Genomic DNA, 18,946 nt, shown 5'->3' on the forward strand with positions numbered 1-18,946 from the left:
GAGGGAGGGCGAGAGAGCACCAGCTCATCAGTGCATGGACCAGGCCAGGATTCCAGCATCTTGCTCAACAATGCTGGAGTTGTCAAGGAGCTCATACATCTCAGCCTGGCACAAACGCCCAGCACTGTCTAGATATTCGGAGCTGACTGCACCCCAGAAGTTCCTCACTTGGGGAAAGACACATTTCTCACCTGGCTGACTTCCTATCAGAGAAACAACCATTTGTAGATCACACAGCAAGAGACACCCAGAGACACCCTGGGTTTCTCCTTCAGGGAGCTCACAGGAGCTCAAGAAAAAACAGCTCTGTGGTTCACACCAGACATGTTCCCTTGTTCTGAACAAGGGCTTTATCTGTTCATCTCAAGGAGGTAATTTTTTAATGATTTTATTTATTTATTTGACTGAGAAAGCACAATCAGGGGAGTGGGAGAGGGAGAAGTAAGCTCCCCACTGAGCAGGGAGCCCGATGCAGGGCTTGATCCCAGGACCCTGGGATCATGACCTGACCCGAAGGCAGACACTTAACCTATTGAGCCAGCCAGGTGCCCCTCAAAGAGGTAATTTTTAATCATTTGACACTTGGTATTAGACACAGCCCCCTCCAATGGGCCCAATGAACCTCAAACTCATGGTTTTTTACTGTATTATACCATATATGAAGTATAGGACACAGAGATGCCCTCCCTCCAAAAGCTTAAGTAAACCATGAATCCTGCTGCATGATCGTGGGAAAAGTTATCCCTTATCTCTAAGAAGCATTTCACACATAAGGTAATAGCGTCTTTAGGAATGCCAGGCCTGTGAGGTCACAGAGCTTTCTAAGCAGCAAAGAGAACGCAACGGTGTGACCTGCTGACAGGTTCCCTGTGTCTGTTTGCCCAGCAGGCCTCCGGGGCAAAGAGTCTACCAGAATCGACAGGCAAGGGTCCACTCGAGGTAGCCACCACCACACTCACCTGCGCTTGGCCTGCCATCTCAATGCCAGCATCGAGGAATTCATCGAAATCCTCGCTGAACTTGCCAGAGGCTGCGGCCAGCTCTCCGCTCTGGCCCCGGGTGGCATGGACCACTTCCCCCGCAGACTGGTTCAGATCAGCTGCGGCTTGGTTCAGCTCACTCTGGGCTTCCTGGAAAGGCTTCGTGCTGGGAGGTAACTGCAGTGGAGAAAAAAGGCACACACCCCATAAGAAGTTTTACTTCGCGTGGGGGAAATGAAGGAAGGCTCTGTGGAAGGAAAGACTCCAGAGCTGCATTTCTGAGGCATCTAGACTAAAAGGCTATGTGTGGTCTGAGCCCACCTATGTTAAGTTGGACCTTTAACATACAGACATAATTTCACTCACTGAAATTTACTACACACCTATTCCGTGCTAAACACAGTGGATCTAAAAGTGGCCTATCCTCAGGGGCTATGGTCCCCCCAGTAGCAGAGCCAGGATTCATACCTGGGCAGTCTGACTCCAAGATCCATGTTCTGAACGACCACTCCATTTTGCATGGAACCTCTCAAAGGTTTAGCTTTCTAGAACTAAAAGGCATATGCTATTAAACTTCGAATCCTATTCTTCCAAACTAATAGCCACCAATTTTATTAGTAACCTTTGCTCACATAGCTTTTGTGTGGATCAGAATTATCATTGGTGGAACTATTACTATTTGTTCCAGGGAGTTATGCTAGGTTCTTTTAGTCATACCATGTATGGTATATCCGGTATGTGCCAGGCGCCAGGCAGAGAAATGGATGAGCCCAAGCCCCGACCCCAGAAAGGGGCGCACAAAACAGGGAACAGGCTCTAAGAGCAAGTAGATTCCTTAGACTACTCGCTCTCTCAAAAGAAAACTTTCCTGTTTTCACTGGGCTGACCGGAGAGCACACAGCAACATGGACTCAAAGAAAAAGTGAACTTTTAAAGCTCTACCTGGGAACTTTGCTGATGGCAAAGCAAAACAAAGAAAGGCAAACTGGAGGCACAATGGGACTCCTCAGACAGAGGTTAGCTGCTCAGACATCCCACGGAGGGGAGAAGACTCCTCTCACACCTAAGGTGAGCCCAGACCCCCAGGGGCCCCTTCTCAATGCAAAGCCTCTCACCGAGTCCACCAGCAGCTTCTTGCTGGACTCGCCAATGCTCTTCAAGGCCACATCCACATCCTTCTGCCCCGGGAGACAATTCACGCAGTTATTCAAAGAGTGTGAGACGGCTTTGGCCACCTGCATACACAGAGGGAGAAAAGCTCCATGAGAGAGCACTTTCCCTGCAAACACTGCTGCAGGTGTGTGGGGAGCCAGCAGGGACAGTATGCAGAGCTGAAAAGCATCGGGCAATTATCTGCCACATCCAGCTGACACTGTTTACCATTAAATCACCTCACGGAGGCCTCTCACTGGGGTTAACATCCTGTCTTGGCACAGGGACTGACACAGTGATAACAGTATGCCTTACACGCACCCGGCACCAGGCAAAGTCACAATTCTGTGACTCAAACACATAAGTCTCCAATATTATGTCAGATTCTACAACAAAGAGAGCCACCACCAAGAGAAACAGAAAGAGCACCCTTCTTGAGAGCCCCTCAGAAGCCACTGAAGTGGAAGGAGGCCTTGCGTTCTTTGGGCCCCAGTTAGGTGTCACCTTCTGGTGCCATCACGCCTGGACCGCACCCTGCCCAACAGCAGGTGGGACGGTCTGAACGCTTTCAGACCAACTTGGGGTTGCCCACATGCTGCCCCTTTAGGATGGGTGAGGGCTTGCTGTTTGCACTCAGGTAAAGGGTAAGGTCTTTGGAAGTGGGCTGTGTCATTCCTTTTAACTAGACCATCTCCTTCCCAGCTTCCTGCCTAGAACTTTGCCTAGATGGTCCCCAGCCCACTAGTTTATTAGGTTGGCAAAGACTCATCCAAATAGGCAGTAGAGCAAGTATAAAACTTTGAGTGGCCAAACTGTTTCTACCTCACCTCCCAGACTAGGAAGAGGGACATACTTAAGCATACACGAGTCGCCAACAAATATGCTGTGTGCTGGTTCCCGAAATTCCAACGACAGATTTCAACACCACCTCCCTCCCACCCCCCATACTCTCCGTTGACTCAATTAAGCAGATCTCCTATTGCGGGGGTTACTAGGCAAGACTTACAAAAGTGGGTATCATGTATGGCCAGCACTGGTACAGCACTTCGGAAGGTTTTGAAAACACCCACTGATTGAAAAACGTTCACACCAGGAAAAGAGTGCCCAGAAGACAGCCTGCCAACACGACCACCTTAGTGATGACCAGAACTGCCAATTCTGGGTCTCACCTGGGCTAGTCTCTGCTGACTCTCAGCATCCCCAGGTGCAATCAGGGCCTGCTTGGCTTCTTGGATGAGCATGGCGGAGCCTTCCATGACGTCTCGAGCAGAATCTAACATGGCATGCACAGCTGCGGGGTCGTTCGTGGATGCGGCCACTCCACGGGCAGCCTGGGCCAGCGTTTTCAGAGCTTGGGCTGTCTCTCTGGCAGCCACCCCTGGAGATGAGAGCCCACCACACTTTCTATTAGATTCCTCCTAAAAGTCATACTTTACTTGCAAATCAGCCTCCAGAGCACAGCTTCAGGGAAAGGAGAGCACTCTCTGACAGTGTGTGGTCCAGGTGGGGTCCAAACGACTTCTCGTAAAATGTGAATTGCTATGCTTCTCCAACTAGCAGTCCGTACCACTGGCTCTGGGCCAATCTAAGAGATGTGTAATAGCACGAGCCATGCTACAATGCTCTGGCTCCCCTCGCACATTCTGTTCTGCATGGCCACAGGCCTAAAACACCAAGTGCAGGATCAAGGACACAGATGGGTCATTCAGATGCACTTCCCTTCCCAACTGTTGTTAGTGGGGCATGACTTCTATACAAGAAAGTCAGCAGTCCACAGGGGCAGCTCAGTGCATTTCTACACATTTACAAGCACATAACCACCAACCAGATGGCGACAGAGCAGTTCCGTCGCCCACGTCCTTCCTCCATCAAGAACCTCTCATGCCAGAAGTAATCACTAGTGTAGCTTCAATCACCGCAGACTAGTTTTACCAGTTCTTCAACTCCTTGCTGATGGAACCCCAAGTATGTATTCTGTGTCTGGTTTCTTTTGCTATCAGAATGCTAGGAGATTCACCCATGTGGGTACATTCATTCCTCTTTCTTGCTATGTTGTATTTCATGATACGAATTCACCATCTCTTTATCCATTCCTCTGCTGATGGACATTTGGACTGTTTTGTGTTTGGGGCTATCAGGAATAAAGCTACCAAGAGTTCTTTACATGCATTTAGGTGACCAGATGGAATCATTTCTCTTGGATATAAACCTAGGAGCTGAACTGCTGTGTCACAGAGTAAGTTCATCTTTAGCCTTAGAGGACACTACAAAACCTTTTCAGAATGGTTTTGCCATTGTACACTCCACCAGCAACGTCTGAGCGTCCTAGCTGCTCTACACCATAGCCCAAACTAGCTAACATCAAATTTCTTATTGCAGCCATTCTGATGGGTGTGCCATTGTAGCTCACTGAGATTTAGCTTTCATATTCCTAAGGAATAATGATGTTGAGAACTTTTTCATACACTTCATGGCCATCTGGACAGCTTCCTTTGTGACATGGCTGTTCATCCTTCACCTCACTTCTAAGGACGATGGGATGTAGTGATAGACTCTGAATAGAAACTAGTTCTTAGAATCTACAGCACCACCTCCCACAGAATGAACACGCACCTTCATACATGGCATCTAGTGCTTGGCATACTCAAGAAGAGGATGACGACCAGAAACGCCAGAGTGTGTAACAAGAGTATCTGAACACCCTGAGACATGCCGAGGAGCCCACCTTCAAGCGCATCTCACCGGACTGCTTCACAGCTGAGGTTCAGCACTGACAGGTGTCTTGTCCATGACACACTTTCAGAGGCAGTGCCAGAGCTAGAGCTGAGGATTCTGGACTTCTGGGTCAGACTCTCAGCACAGTGCTCTCTGGGGTAGAGAACTATGAGGGATTCTCATATACCACGTAGAACATATACCATCCGCAAGAAAATGACACATCAATGTCTCTCTCATTCAGCTTTGAGTTGACTCTTGTCTAAAGGCTTCAGCTGGATGGTCTCTGGGTACCCCTGAGGCCACCTCTGACCAGCTGTGGCTTCTGCCGCGTCAGCACAGACGCAGCAGGTGGCCCTTGCCTTACTGAGAACGAGGCGCCATAATACAATAAAGTGAAAGGCCCCACATCCATAAAACAAGACAACTTTGCAGTGTTGTAGACTTCTAATCTGTAAATAGTAAGTCACACAGCTGGGACAGAACTCCACAATCTAATCAGGGCAAATTACAAAGCTGCCAGTCTACCATTCATCACACGGTGCTTCTGAACGGGGCAATGGTACAGAAGAATTTTACATAAAGTGATTTTTTATGGCAAAGGGGAAGCCCAGAAGAGAAAACACAAAGATAAATAAAGTGAAGGTGAAGGAGAGGAACAAGCTGAGTAGAGCAGTCAATTCCCTTTTATGTTTAAGCTTCTGGCACAGGCTTGAAAGATGCCCTTGCTCAGAAAGGCACCAGATGCGGTCAAGACCTCGTCTAGCTCTGGCTCTGCTGATTAGCTGCCTTCTCCCTCCGGGCCTCCAGTTCCCACATGTTTTGGGAGAGGCTGAGATCACCGCTCTGACTGTTGAAAATTCTAGGCTGTGATTTCTAGACATCTCTTGCCTTTTCATTTATTATACAGTCTCCTGACTTCATTTCTATTTGAGCTGTATATGACTTTGAAAGAATAAAACATTTATCACAATTAGGAAAGTCATGTTTATGCAAAAATCATTTACTGAAAAAACTTTTATAGACCCAGACAATTTTTAAAAAGGCAGAAACCAAAGGGGCTGCATGCCAAAAGCTTAGGCTGATCTATCCCACGTGTTTTCTGCTGAGGACTCACTGTGAAATCTCAAAGCACCTCGAGGATCCACTTTGGAGGGACCAGGTTTCCAAGAAAGAGGAAGCTACACCATCAAAGGAATGAAACAAGACGATGAGAGGCCGGGGAGCCCAATGAACATCAATGGCTGTACAAGGCTCAGTTCAGAGTGACTTTTCAGTGTTTATGATGACACTTAACAGGGTCAGGTCTCTAGGCAAACACCACCCTCCGAATGACAATGTTCCTACAGTCCAGGGTACGCTACAAAGCCAGAACTGCCAGTGGGAAACTCAAAAGCAGATCACTGTGGCAATAACCACAATCCTTTGAAGACACAGATTACTTTCACAGTATTCTTGCTATCTGGATCTTAAATTATGTTCAGGAACAGAGCCTTAAGAAAATCTATCAATGATACGTGATGTAGTGAAAAAGCTCTGTAATGGTATTATTGCTGATTAGCATTCATGTAGGTTATGTGGAGACAGCACTAGCCCACATGGCAAACTCAGAAGGTAAAAACCTGGTATGACGTAGGTTCTCAATCTGTCACACAGGATCTGAAAAGGGGTCTATGCACAACTGTATTCAGCCCACCAGAAATGTAGTTTGGCCAAACAAAAGCACATCTGTGTTAGAATCCAGCCAGTGGGCAGCTCACGTGTAAGTCCTGAATATTCTGCACACCTCTGTGAGGACCAGAGACCGGGGAGGCTGTCCACACACTGCTCTCCCCTTGCTTCCCGTCCGTTCTCCAAAACGCCTGGACTTGCCTTCGACAAGGGAAGAGTGACCCTGTTTTTCCCAAAGCCAATGGATGCTTTCTAAGTCCCTCTCTTAGGTGACTTTCTGGGTAGAAACACCTCTCTGACTCTAGAGATATTCCTCTCTCCTGATTTCCTTGCTCTTTTCCAAGGTTGTATGTTCTCACTTCTTTCAAAGATTTCTAATGCTGCTTAGCCTTCTTCTTATTAAATATTTGGGTTCTGCAGGGTTATATTTGATAACCTTTTTCTTACTCCATCATTCCCGCAGGCAAACTTATCTATATTTCCACAGTTCCAATTATTATCATATTAAACATTTAAAAATTGTTATCTCCAGCCCAGATTTCTCTGCTGAGATCCAGAGGCTAATTTCTAGCTGCCTAATGGGCCCCTGGACTTGGGACATCCTATAGATGCCACAAACTGAATGCATTTACGGTTGAAGCTATCATCCCTAAACTCCAGCCCCTGCCACACCTGCCCATGGCCCTGTGTTTCCATCACAGTGATTCACACACCTCTTCATTCATCTCAGGCCAAACACTTAGAGCTGTCCATGTTGCTCTCCTTACTCCCATCCTGGCCATTTCTAACCAGTCTAAGCCAAAGCCTAACAGCTTTTAGGTCTCCCTTTAATCCATCCCTTCATTTCTGCTACAGGCCACACCCACCTTTCATATGGATGAAGGCAGCAGCCTTCACACTGGTCTCCCTACCTCCAACTTTGTTTCCCTCTATTTTATCTGCATATGAGAGGAAGGGTAACCTATGTAAAAGACAAACTAAACCATGTCCATGGATGAAAATTCTTCAGTATTTTCACATGCTCTTAGGTTAAGTTTTCAATGATTTAGGTTGGCTTAGAAGGCTCTTTAGGCTCTGACCCAGCCTTCCTTTCTGGCCTTAACTCCTTACTCATCTTTTCCCTGAACCCGCCCCTGGTCACTTGGTCAGCCTTCTCTCCTCTTACCTTTGGCACTCGATATACACTGTTCCACTTCCCCAACCACCCATTCAGTGCCTGCCAAAACTAAATGGTGCTATTTCCAGGCTGTTTTTCACACAGAGACTAGACAGTCTGTCATCCTGGATGTTATCAGTATCAGATGATGCAACTGGTAAAGCAGTCTTCTTCCGCTAAAGAGGCCATTTCATCAGGTACACCAAATCTGGCAAGATTCCAGAAATGCATAGAAATTTTTGAAACTCATATCTCTCATGCACCCTCTGCTTTGTAGGAATTTATAAATACTTTCCCTCCTCCTTGAATGCTAAATAAATGCTAACAATCCTTAAAACCCTGATCAGGTGGCCAGTTCACTCTTGACAGTTTCTCTTACTCTCCCATTAGGACAAAATTCTTATTCTTGCAGGTACTATACTATACTATAAAGAACTATTTTGTGCTCCTATTGTCTCTATTCTCAATGTAATAAACACAGTTTAAAAAAAAATCTAAGAGGACTTTGGTTATAGTATTGGCAGAATAGCTTATCACAGATCAATTCCCCTCACAGACACATTAGAAAAATCATACAGAACGTGTTTGACAGCAGTGGAGAGAAACCAAGGCACTAAGAGGGATAAGATTTTAAAAAGAAAGAGAGCATGGTGCGGGGTGTGGGGGGAGGGGGTGTACAGGGCTGCTTTCCCCTCAAGTCATTCCTTCATTTATAAACTGTTGCCCAGAAGCTGAGCAAAACTTCCTGTAATCTCATGGGGCTGGGAGGATTAAAAACACAGGCCTGAGCCCATGGAAGAGGATGGCCCTGGTAAACATCACAGATGTTCTCATGGGATACACAAAGGCCTATGTCCTAAAAAAACAAACTGGAGACAGACCACACAATTTCCAATCAGCCCAGTCCCTGCTCATGTTATGGTGATCTGTCTAGATGTTCACTACATGCCAGGAACAAAGAATAATCCTTCATAGGGAAAGAAACACAATCCAGAGCCTCACACTATCTCTTCAGTTTAAAATACCAATGTCTAGCATTAAATTAAAAAATATCAGAAACACCAGGAAGTAAGACCAACAGCTTGAAAACCAAGAGGAGAAAAATGACAGGCCAGGAACTCAGGCCCACAGGTAGCCAGATCTCAGAATTATTGAACCAAGACTTTCAATAACTTGTGATAACTAAATTGAAGAAATCAGATGGCAAGATAGAAGATTTCAGCAGAGAAAGGAAAGTGTAAGGAAACTATCAAATGGCTAGTTTCATACTGAAAAACAGGAGATTTCAAATTAAAAACTTGGAAGAGGTTGAAAGCAGAACAGACATGGCTAAAGAGAGGAAGAGTGAGCTGCATACTGATCAAATGAGAATATTCAGAATAAAGCATGGAGAAGAAAAATCACAAGTACAGGAAAGATTAAGAGACACATAAAACAGTGGAAACATGCAACATATATCATAACTGAAATCTACAGAGAAGAGGAGGGGAAAAAAATGGGACAGAAACACTATTTGAAAATACAGTGCTTGAGAATTTTCTAAAACTGACCTAAAACAACAAACTGCATTTTCAAGCAGTACTAAAACCCACAGCAGGATAAACACCCAATAAAACTTCTCTAGGCACATTGCTTGAAAAAAGACTGAAAAATTAAAAAAAGCTAGTAGAGGGGAAAAATAGAACCACATTGAGACTCTCTACTCTAGGAAACAAACTGAGGGTTGTGAAAAAGGAGGTGGAGGGGGATGGGGTAACTGGGTGATGGGCAATAAGGAGGGGATGTGATGAGCACGGGGTGTTACACGGCAACTAATGACTCACTGAACATTATGTCAAACACTAATGATGTACTATACTATACTTTGGCTAATTGGTTTTAAATAAAAAAATTTTAAAAATTAAAAACATTAAAAAAAAAACTACATTATCTTCCAAAAGGAGACTAACAGCTGACTTCACAACAGAAATAAAGGAAGCCAGAAGACAATGGAATAACATCTTCAAAGTTCTGGCAGAAAACAACTGCCAGCTTAAAATTTGTAAATTATCTACCAAAGATAAAGGCTAAACAAAGGCAGTTTTAGACAAAAATGGACAGAATTTGTTACCGGTAAAGTCACACTGAAGGAAATGAAGGGAGTTCTTCAGGCAGAAATGAAATAATCCCCAGTGGAAACACATGGAGAGGGAGGAAGAAATAAAGAACAATAGAAAGGGTAAATGTGGAGGTGAATCTAACCGGATACTGACTGTATCAAACAACATGGAGACTGTATGGAGATTAAAATATCTGTATAATTATAACACACAACAATGAAAACAAAGAATGAACTGGAAGAAAGGTAAAGGGAGTTAAAGTGTCCCAAGATTCTTGCACTATCCAGGAAGTGGTGAACATTCTTATATTAGACTTTGAATAATCCCAGAATAGTCAATGAATATATAACTAACAAGTTAATCAAGGAGAGAGAAACAGAACTTAACAGATACCAATGAATCTGAAGAAAGGCAAGAAAGGAGAAAGACAAAGGAATCCAGAACAGGTAAGTCATTCAGAAAACAAAGAGTAAAAGGATAGATTCAAATCCCAATGTGTCAGTAATTACATTCTAGGCAAATGGAACACATACTTCGATTGAGAAAAGAAATTGATGGAGGTGCCTGGGTGGCTCAGTCAGTAAGCGTCTGCCTTCAGCTCAGATCACGATCCCCAGATCCTATGATCGAGCCCCCTGTTGGGCTCCCTGCTCAGCAGGGAGTCTGCTTCTCCCTCTCCCTCTGCCTCCCCTCCACTTGGGGTCTCGCTCTAATAAATAAAATCTTTTAAAAAAATTTTTAAAAAGAAAAACAACTCCTCCCTCTGCAAAATGACTACATGATGTCCACAACATACAAGTTAAATAAAAGCATAAAAAAGTTGAAAATGGGATAAGATATATCATGCACATTACAATGAAAACAAACACACAAAACTATATGCCCCAAACTATAAAACAGTATTAAAAGGAAAATCCAAGTAAGTGGAGGGACATACCATATTTGCAGATTAGAAGCCTCAAGAATGTGAAAATGCCACTTATCCCCAAACTGATTCACTGTAACTTCAATTACAAAAAGAAAAAATGAACAGGTTTTTCTGGGGGTAGAAACTGACAGGCTGACTGTAGAATATATGTGGAAATGCAAAGGGCTAAGAATAGTCAGCATTACTTGAGAAATAACGAAGACAGAGGATGTATATAACCAGATATTAATACGTAGTATAAAACCGCAGTAATTAGGAAAGTGTGTTACTAAGGTAGGGACAGGTAACTGAGTCACTGGAAAAGAAGCAAAAGATCAGAAGCCGATTCACATATAGATTTCACTTAACGACCAAGTGGCAATGAAGACAACATGGCCGCTTCAGTGACTGGTGCTGGGTCAAACCGATATCCAAGAGAAAAAACAGTAAGGACCTCTTTGCTCACATACAAAACTCAATTGCAGATGGATCGCAGTTCTAAATATAGGAAGAAAACAAAGCTTCTAGACTGCAATAGAAGAGAAATCTTCATGATTTTGGAGAGGCAAAATTTTTAAAAAGAATACAGAAAGTCAGCAACCATAAAGGAAAAGCATCGTAAATTGAACTGTATTACAATTCTAAAAAAATCCGTTCATCAAGAAACAGCTTTGAGAGTGAAAGGTAAGCCCCCAGATAAAAGAAATACATATAAATGGAAATTCCTACAACTAAGAAAGGTAACTCAAGGTTTTTGTTTTTTTTGTTTTGTTTTGTTTTTTTAAAGAGCAAAACGCATGAACAGGCACTTTACAAGATGTCCAAATGGCCATATATGAAAAAATCCTCAACTGCATTGCTCGCCAGGGAAATACAAATTAGAACCATAATATGATACCACTACAGACTCAGCAGAATAGCTAACAACGTTGGCTGGCAACAGAAAATGGAGACAGGAATGTGAGTAGCTGGAATGTTCACATGCTGCTGGAAGGACATAGTTGGATATTAGCACAGGCTGGACCCAGCAACTCCATTTCTAGGTATCTATTTAGAAAATGTTTATTTATGTTCATTAAATAGCATGCACGAGAACTATGCATAGCTTTACCCATCAATGGTGTAAAGAGTCACCAATATACTCACATAATGAAATATTACAGGAAGCAATAGAAAGGAAAGAACTGCTTCCAACATCACATGTGTCTCACACCACAATGCCAGAAAAAGCAGCAAAAATACATGGACACAACTTGCATGATTCCATTCATAGTTAAAAACAGGTCAATCAACCCCCATCCCATTCCCTTCCTAGAGCCACTCAGCTCTGTGAGCTTTCTTCTTCTTCTTCTTTTTTTTTTTTTAAAGATTTTATTTATTTATTTGACAGAGATAGAGACAGCCAGAGAGAGAGGGAACACAAGCAGGGGGAGTGGGAGAGGAAGCAGCAGGCTCCCAGAAGAGCAGGGAGCCCGATGCGGGGCTTGATCCGAAGGCAGATGCTTAACGACTGAGCCACCCAGGTGCCCCTGTGAGCTTTCTTCTGACACATTTCCTATTTCCGAGTAATGGGCTTCTAATGAAACTTCTCAGTGTTTCCATTTTAGGTAGCTATAGTCTTCCTATTATGTCTACTTCCTACTAGGAAGCCAATTCCTTATTTAAAACTGGTGTTTTTCCTAGAGTTGATAATTACACAATCTGTTTCTTATATAGCCTCCTGCTTAAGGATGTCTCCTGCCCTTATGTGTACCTTGTGTCTCCAATACTCAAACCGCCTCAGGGTTTTGCAGCACAAACCGGCTTGTTTCTTGTTGGCTGCCCTATCCCTGGAGACCTTTAGTTTTTGTTCACTGGCTCTATCAGCTTCCACTCATCTGTTCTCCTTCCATCTTTGCAAATTTCATTGCCATCTTATTTGTTGTCATCTTTTCCTCTTTTTTAAAAAATTCCTTTAATTGAGTGAGATTTCAAGAGTCATACAGAGAAGCCCTAGAAGTCTAGAATATTGTTTCTTATAGTCTAGAAGAGGTGATCCACAAATAACTTGGGGCATTCATATTTTATTCATCTTTGTATGCTTATGCGTATCAAGCCCAGTAACAAGCACATAGAGAGTGCTTGAAAAATCTGTAAACTGCTGTTGAAAAACAAAGTTAGGTTCACGGTCAATCAATGAACCCCAGCTGCTGACCCCCACCACCCCTCCCAGAGGTCTGCACTTGGCCACAGGGCATCACGAAGGGTGTGAGTCTCACCTGTGTAGTGCTCATTGCCTTGAGCAGCACAGGTCAGGAGCTGTGCCATGGATGAACCCACTGCCTTGGATGTACTTCCTAGGTCTTGAGCGCATTTTTCCAGCTGTAAGAACATCCAAGGGGGAGGACAACTTAGAAAAAACCCAACATACACTGAAGTCTTAGCATACAAATAATGCACATCCAACTGTGGCCCTTAGCTTTTTCCCACTTAATAGCAGTGGTGTTAAGAGTAAGTAGTGTGGAGGTCCCTTAAAAAGTTAAAAATTGAGCTACCCTATGACCCAGCCATCGCACTACTGGGTGTTTACCCCAAAGACACAGACGTAGTGAAGAGAAGGGCCATATGCACCCCAATGTTCATAGCAGCATTGTCCACAATAGCTAAATCGTGGAAGGGGCCGAGATGCCCTTCAACAGATGACTGGATTAAGAAGCTGTGGTCCATATATACAATGGAATATTACTCAGCTGTAAGAAAGAACGAGTTCTCAACATTTGCTGCAACATGGACGGCACTGGAGGAGATAATGCTAAGTGAAATAAGTCAAGCAGAGAAAGACAATTATCATATGATTTCTCTCATCTATGGAACATAAGAACTAGGAAGATCGGTAGGGGAAGAAAGGGATAAAGAAGGGGGGGTAATCAGAAGGGGGAATGAAGCATGAGAGACTATGGACTATGAGAAACAAACTGAAGACTTCAGAGGGGAGGGGGTGGGGGAATGGGATAGACTGGCGATGGGTAGTAAGGAGGGCACGTATTGCATGGTGCACTGGGTGTTATACGCAACTAATGAAGCATTGAACTTTGCATCGGAATCTGGGGATGTACTGTATGGTGACTAACATAATATAATAATAATAATAATAAAAAAGAGTAAGTAGGGTGATAGAGGGGAAAAAGCCCATGCTTCAGAATAAGCAAATCTGGGCTCACGCCCCTGCCCTCTGCTTCCTTCCCCCACATGCTAGCTGTTAGAAACTGGGCAGGTTACTGAACCTCTGCATGCCCTGGTTTCCTGAAGAGATCCTGATACTTAAGCTCACAAAGTTCAGAATCAATGTAGGTACTCAACAAATGGTAACTATTAGCATCATGCCTTTAGAAGCTAATTTAGAAAGTCTGCAACAAATCCTTAGCGAGAATTAATTACGCCTTGGCAGGAAGTGGGCAGACAGCCAGCGGTACCGCCTTCCTGGCGTGTGGGGCCATTAACATTGTTCATTTCAGTCTTTATACTCCGAGGAGTTCTAACCAGAAGGAAATGCAATAGAAAGAGAGGTTTGCCGTGGTAAATGAGATTATGAAAATGGGCAAAGTGTTTGCTTCCCATGAACAGCACGTCATCTTGCTTTGTAAACTGAATAAATAATTCAGAGAACAAAGTTACTGAAGGCTCAGGGTATGGATAATTATTTGATTACTAGATGAGGACAACATTTTGGAACAGAACCTACAGGCAGATCCGGAGAGCACAGAGAGGTGTCACAGAATGTGTGCATTTTTTAACTCCACAACACTGCTTCCCAAGATAGGCAGTGCATTCAAATATAAAAGAAACGGTAGCCAACAATACATTCTAGCCAACAAAATGTTCTAACACAGCACACACATTCTTCTGGGGCAAACAATTTCTTTAAAAATTACATGGGGTTTTTTGCATTCTAACGGACCAGCAGGTTTCTGTAAAGGCAGAATTCATGTCACGTCAGCCTCTCTCGGGCTCCCTGGAGTCCAGGAGTTTGCAAAGGGACACTTGGACTACATTACAAAGCTGCTGGCCCTGCAGCCGGTCCTGACTTGATCACTAGCTGGGTGACTTTAGTTAGGGGACTTCAATTCTCTGAGCCTGAGTTTCCTCGTCTTCACAATTAGCAGTAGCATGATTGAGCATTTTCTGAGGGCTTCCTATGGACCAGTGTTCCATGGCAAACTATGTGCTCTCTAAGTCCCTTCATATCCCACAAGTTTGCAGGACTTCCGAAGAGCAGCAGTAGTCAAGAGTAGACGCTCTCAAGGTGAAGGACCAAGAGCATGGTTTCGGAGTCCTGTAGGCCTGGATTCAAACGTGGTTCTGTCAGCTGGCAGACGCTGGACAGAATAGTAGCAACCTACCTCTGCACCTCTGTTTTCTCAGCTGCAAAATGGGATTAACAAAACTCGCTCATCAAGGTTACCATCAGGATAAACTAGATTGATTTTGTAAACGTACAGTTATTACAAGGTATTTACCAAATGGTGGTATTTATCAGCAATGTTCCATAACGTGGAAAAGGAGGTACATACAAATCAGAAGAACCGGTTAAATTTTAGCCAAGAAAACACTGACACAGGCATCAGGAGGTACCAAACCATGATCAAATTAGAGCTCTGTCCACACTATTCCACTGGCTGGTGTGGTTGTACTGGATTAAAGTGCTTTGCTGTTATCCATTGCAGCCGTCTTGCGCTAAGTATACGGTCTTTCAAATCATGCTTGCTGAAAATATTTTCTGTATCTACCTTTATAACCTCCTTGCTACCTATATGACAGATAAAATATGTGAGACACAGAGGAGACACAAGACTTGTCTACAGCTAGCTGAGAATGCAAGCTGGAGCTAGAGGCTAGAACTCCTACTTTTAAAGCTAGTTCCTCCAGCAGCACTGGATGTTCTATTCAGAAAAAGGCTGTGGGATCAGAACACTGGCTTCAAACACTAGGATGTGTCTTGTTTATGAAAAACAGGGACAGACACTTGTTCAGCCCCAGCCAAGCCCCAGGAAGGCAAGACACAGAACCATGATCAGAGGCCCCTTCAGGGCCTTTATCTCAACACAGTTCTTGAAAATGGGGCTATTCTAGGGCTCTGCCTTCCAAATGTGTGAGATTCAAGCACACCAACTCCAGCTTCTAAAAATGCTGCACCGTGATCAGAACCCGAGGCAGCGTCCCACCCCGCAGCGGGCTCTCACATTCCTTACCGTCTCCCCCGGAAGCGGTTTCAGCTGACTCTCCACGGCAGCCATCTTGGCGTCCTGCAGTTCATTCTTGAGTGTCTGCACGGTGCTCAGCGCTGAGTCGATTTCCATAGGACCACAGGCTTCATGGGCCTGGCAACAGAGTTGGGAAGATGTGTACAGTCTGCCCAGGAAAAGTGTCCCCATACTTTGCAATGTACGAAATGCTCTTCTGATGTACCCAGTGATTCTCCAACCCTGGCAACAGGAAGCCAGTGGAGTGTGCATTTCCTGACAGAGCAAAATCAACCTTGGTCAGTCCTAACTCCCCTAAATAATCAATTATGTATGTCTCATAAGTAGATATACTTAAAGTCTCCTTGAAGCTATTTTTATCTGAAATGCATTGTCAGTCAGACTAAGAGGATCCCTCTTCACCATGTCTGGGTTCTAGACAGAGAGCACCTAGCACACAGAGGCTTGAAAAGCACGTGGTGAGTGGCTGAAGGAATGAACGCTGAACCCAGGACTATGGGGACAAGACTTTATCAACCTTACTGATTCTCTACAAATTTCTAGACTATAAACCATTACCTATCCATACTGAAAATTACAAAAAAGATTTTTTTCCCTTAGCAATTGTTTTAAGAAAACTACTTCATTCTCTTGATCACTTAAGATATTGGTCTCCAGATGGTTTGATCACATCCCCCCATACACATGTTAATAAATTATAGGTGTAAAATTATTGATCGGTATGCCAAATACTGGTAAATCTTCTTTCTTTTTTTTAGGTAACAGTGACAACAGCAGCAGTAAATACTAACTGATTAACTGCTATGTGCCAGTAGTACACAGTGGAGAAACTGAGGCACAGAGAGGTTAATGAACTTGCTGAGGTCACAAAGAATTAGTTGATGGCAAGGACAGAATTTGAACGCAGGTAGTCTGACCGCAGAGCCTATACTCTTAACCCTTACACTACATAAAACAATATATTTTAAAGCTCCCAGTATCTTCTTACACCTAGGGGACAGTCTTGCTTGAGTCCCACTTCGAGGCTCATAGCTCCCAAGCAGTTGAGGTGTGTATCTCTGAGGCTCATTGACGAAACTTGTAAAATGCAGATGTTCAGGTTCTATGACCAAGGACTCTTATTCAGTTGATCAGGGGTGAGGCCCAGGAACCTGCATTCTGAATGCTCCCAGGTGATTCCAGTGCAGGTGGTCCTTGGACCTCTTGTTGAGAAACACAGCTCAAAATATTTTTTTTAAATTGAATATTATCCTAAAGCTCTGGATATTTTTCTTTGGTGACATAGCCCAGTGCTCATATTAAGAATTCAAATCAGCTTCTAACCTTCTTCCCTTGCTCAGGGATGAGGCCTTCTGTTTCGATAAAGGGATCACTACAATCAGGAAAAATGAATTCATGCCAGAACTTCATGCTAATAACATATCAAATAGTACAGTAATGAGGTCCGTTGGTAATTAATAAGTGCTAGAGACAGAAACTCATTAATCCTTAATTCTGTTCTACTGAAGACCTTGTTAAGGTGAATGCTCCCATGTAAAATGGGAAAAGCTTTCAGGGCAAAAAAGGTAATATAAACGACCCCTCCCCCAAATAAATTTGCCACCTAAATAATTTATTAAATCCACAAAATAATACCTGGAAGATACCATCGCTTATTTTGGCCTACAATTTACCTGGCACCAAAAAACTGATGACTACCTGTCTCCCCTAAGATTGTGAAAAATGAACCATTGCCTGTCCCGGGATATGGGAGGGTGGAGCATGTAACCTAAAATAGTTTAACAAAAGTTATGTGTAACTGGAAGGTGATAAACTAAGTCTAGGAGATAGTGGCTAAAAAATGGTGAAAGTTAATCTACAGGGCATCTTTTAAAGTTCAAGCAAATAGAACAGACAGCTCTGCCCAGAAAAATGCCCAGCAATGTTCAGGTCCTGGGGAATCCCCAGGCCACACCCGTCTAAAGCTCCGTTCCCAGTGAGCTCACTGCTGTGACGAGGGTCCACTTGCCTTCTGTGAGGCGGTGCGCAGCTCCGCCAAGCTGGTGGCAAGGTTCTTGGCACACTGGCTCAGCTGCATGGCTGCAGCCTGGTCACTCACGGTGGGCACTGCGGCTTTGGCAGAGGACACCATCTTGCTTCCAGGCTGTGGAGAGAGGAGCAGAGAGCGAGTCGGCTCCTGAGAAGCAGAAGTTGGAGGAGAGACCCCAACAGCAGTGCCGCACATCAGCCAGAACTTAGCCCTAAAACAAGGAATATCGAGACCGTCTAGACTACCGCTGAAAACTGCCACCCCAGATCAGATACTCTTGGGCAGCACGCTCTAGAAGTGTTAAGAAAAAGGAAAAAAAAGATGGGTCATTGAGACGGGCAAAATTAGGATGGTGGCTTGAAATTCTCATTTAAAACAGATTTCAAAGAGAGTTTATTAAATACATTTCTTTGTTTCTTAGAACAGCCCTTTAATCTGTATTTCTAATACATCCAAATAGACTGCTTTAGAAAATGTGGGTGGACAAAATGAAAGAAAATGACCTGTCACATCACATCTCACTAACCAGGATAACCTCACCATGCATAGATGTCTGTGCGCACGCATATATATACTTCCAAAAACAAGATCATACTATTTATTTTATTTTTCAAACTCCGTTTCACATATTCTATATTTTTAATAGCTGTATAGTATTTCATTGTATGCATCTGTTATTCTTAGTCCTGTGTTGTTGGCATGTTTCCATTTTTTTCCAGTGGAATAAACAATAGTATGATAAATAGCTTTGTAGCTAAAATTTTCCACACATTCATAATTTTCTTTGCATAAAACTTTAAAAGTACAATGTCTGGACCAAAGAATATACACTTTTAGGGGCTTTAATATAGATGTTATAAAACTGCTCTTAATAAAGCTGAAACAATTTAAGTGTCAGAAAATAGACATTAATGACAGAAGTTAATATTTTTAATATTTAAATAGAATTCATTTAAAAAAGCCAGCCTGAAATGCGAGTAGATAACCTCACTTAATA

The 18,946-nt window shown here is 43.5% G+C and overlaps 1 protein-coding gene across 13 annotated transcripts in view; it reads right to left on the reverse strand.

The window, feature by feature from the left end:
• TLN2 (talin 2) overlaps positions 1 to 18,946 on the reverse strand; it is a 422,904-nt gene that overhangs the window by 101,931 nt on the left and 302,027 nt on the right. For all 13 annotated transcript variants that reach the window (XM_034660877.1, XM_034660886.1, XM_034660882.1 and 10 more), the window contains 6 exons: positions 17,929 to 18,063; positions 15,909 to 16,037; positions 12,939 to 13,041; positions 3,302 to 3,510; positions 2,096 to 2,215; positions 960 to 1,157 (listed from right to left, as the gene is read on the reverse strand). In XM_034660877.1, coding sequence (XP_034516768.1) covers positions 960 to 1,157; positions 2,096 to 2,215; positions 3,302 to 3,510; positions 12,939 to 13,041; positions 15,909 to 16,037; positions 17,929 to 18,063 — 894 coding nt within the window. The remainder of the gene's footprint in view (positions 1 to 959; positions 1,158 to 2,095; positions 2,216 to 3,301; positions 3,511 to 12,938; positions 13,042 to 15,908; positions 16,038 to 17,928; positions 18,064 to 18,946) is intronic.

This window comes from Ailuropoda melanoleuca, chromosome 5, assembly GCF_002007445.2.
Source record: "Ailuropoda melanoleuca isolate Jingjing chromosome 5, ASM200744v2, whole genome shotgun sequence".
Lineage (NCBI taxonomy): Eukaryota > Metazoa > Chordata > Mammalia > Carnivora > Ursidae > Ailuropoda > Ailuropoda melanoleuca.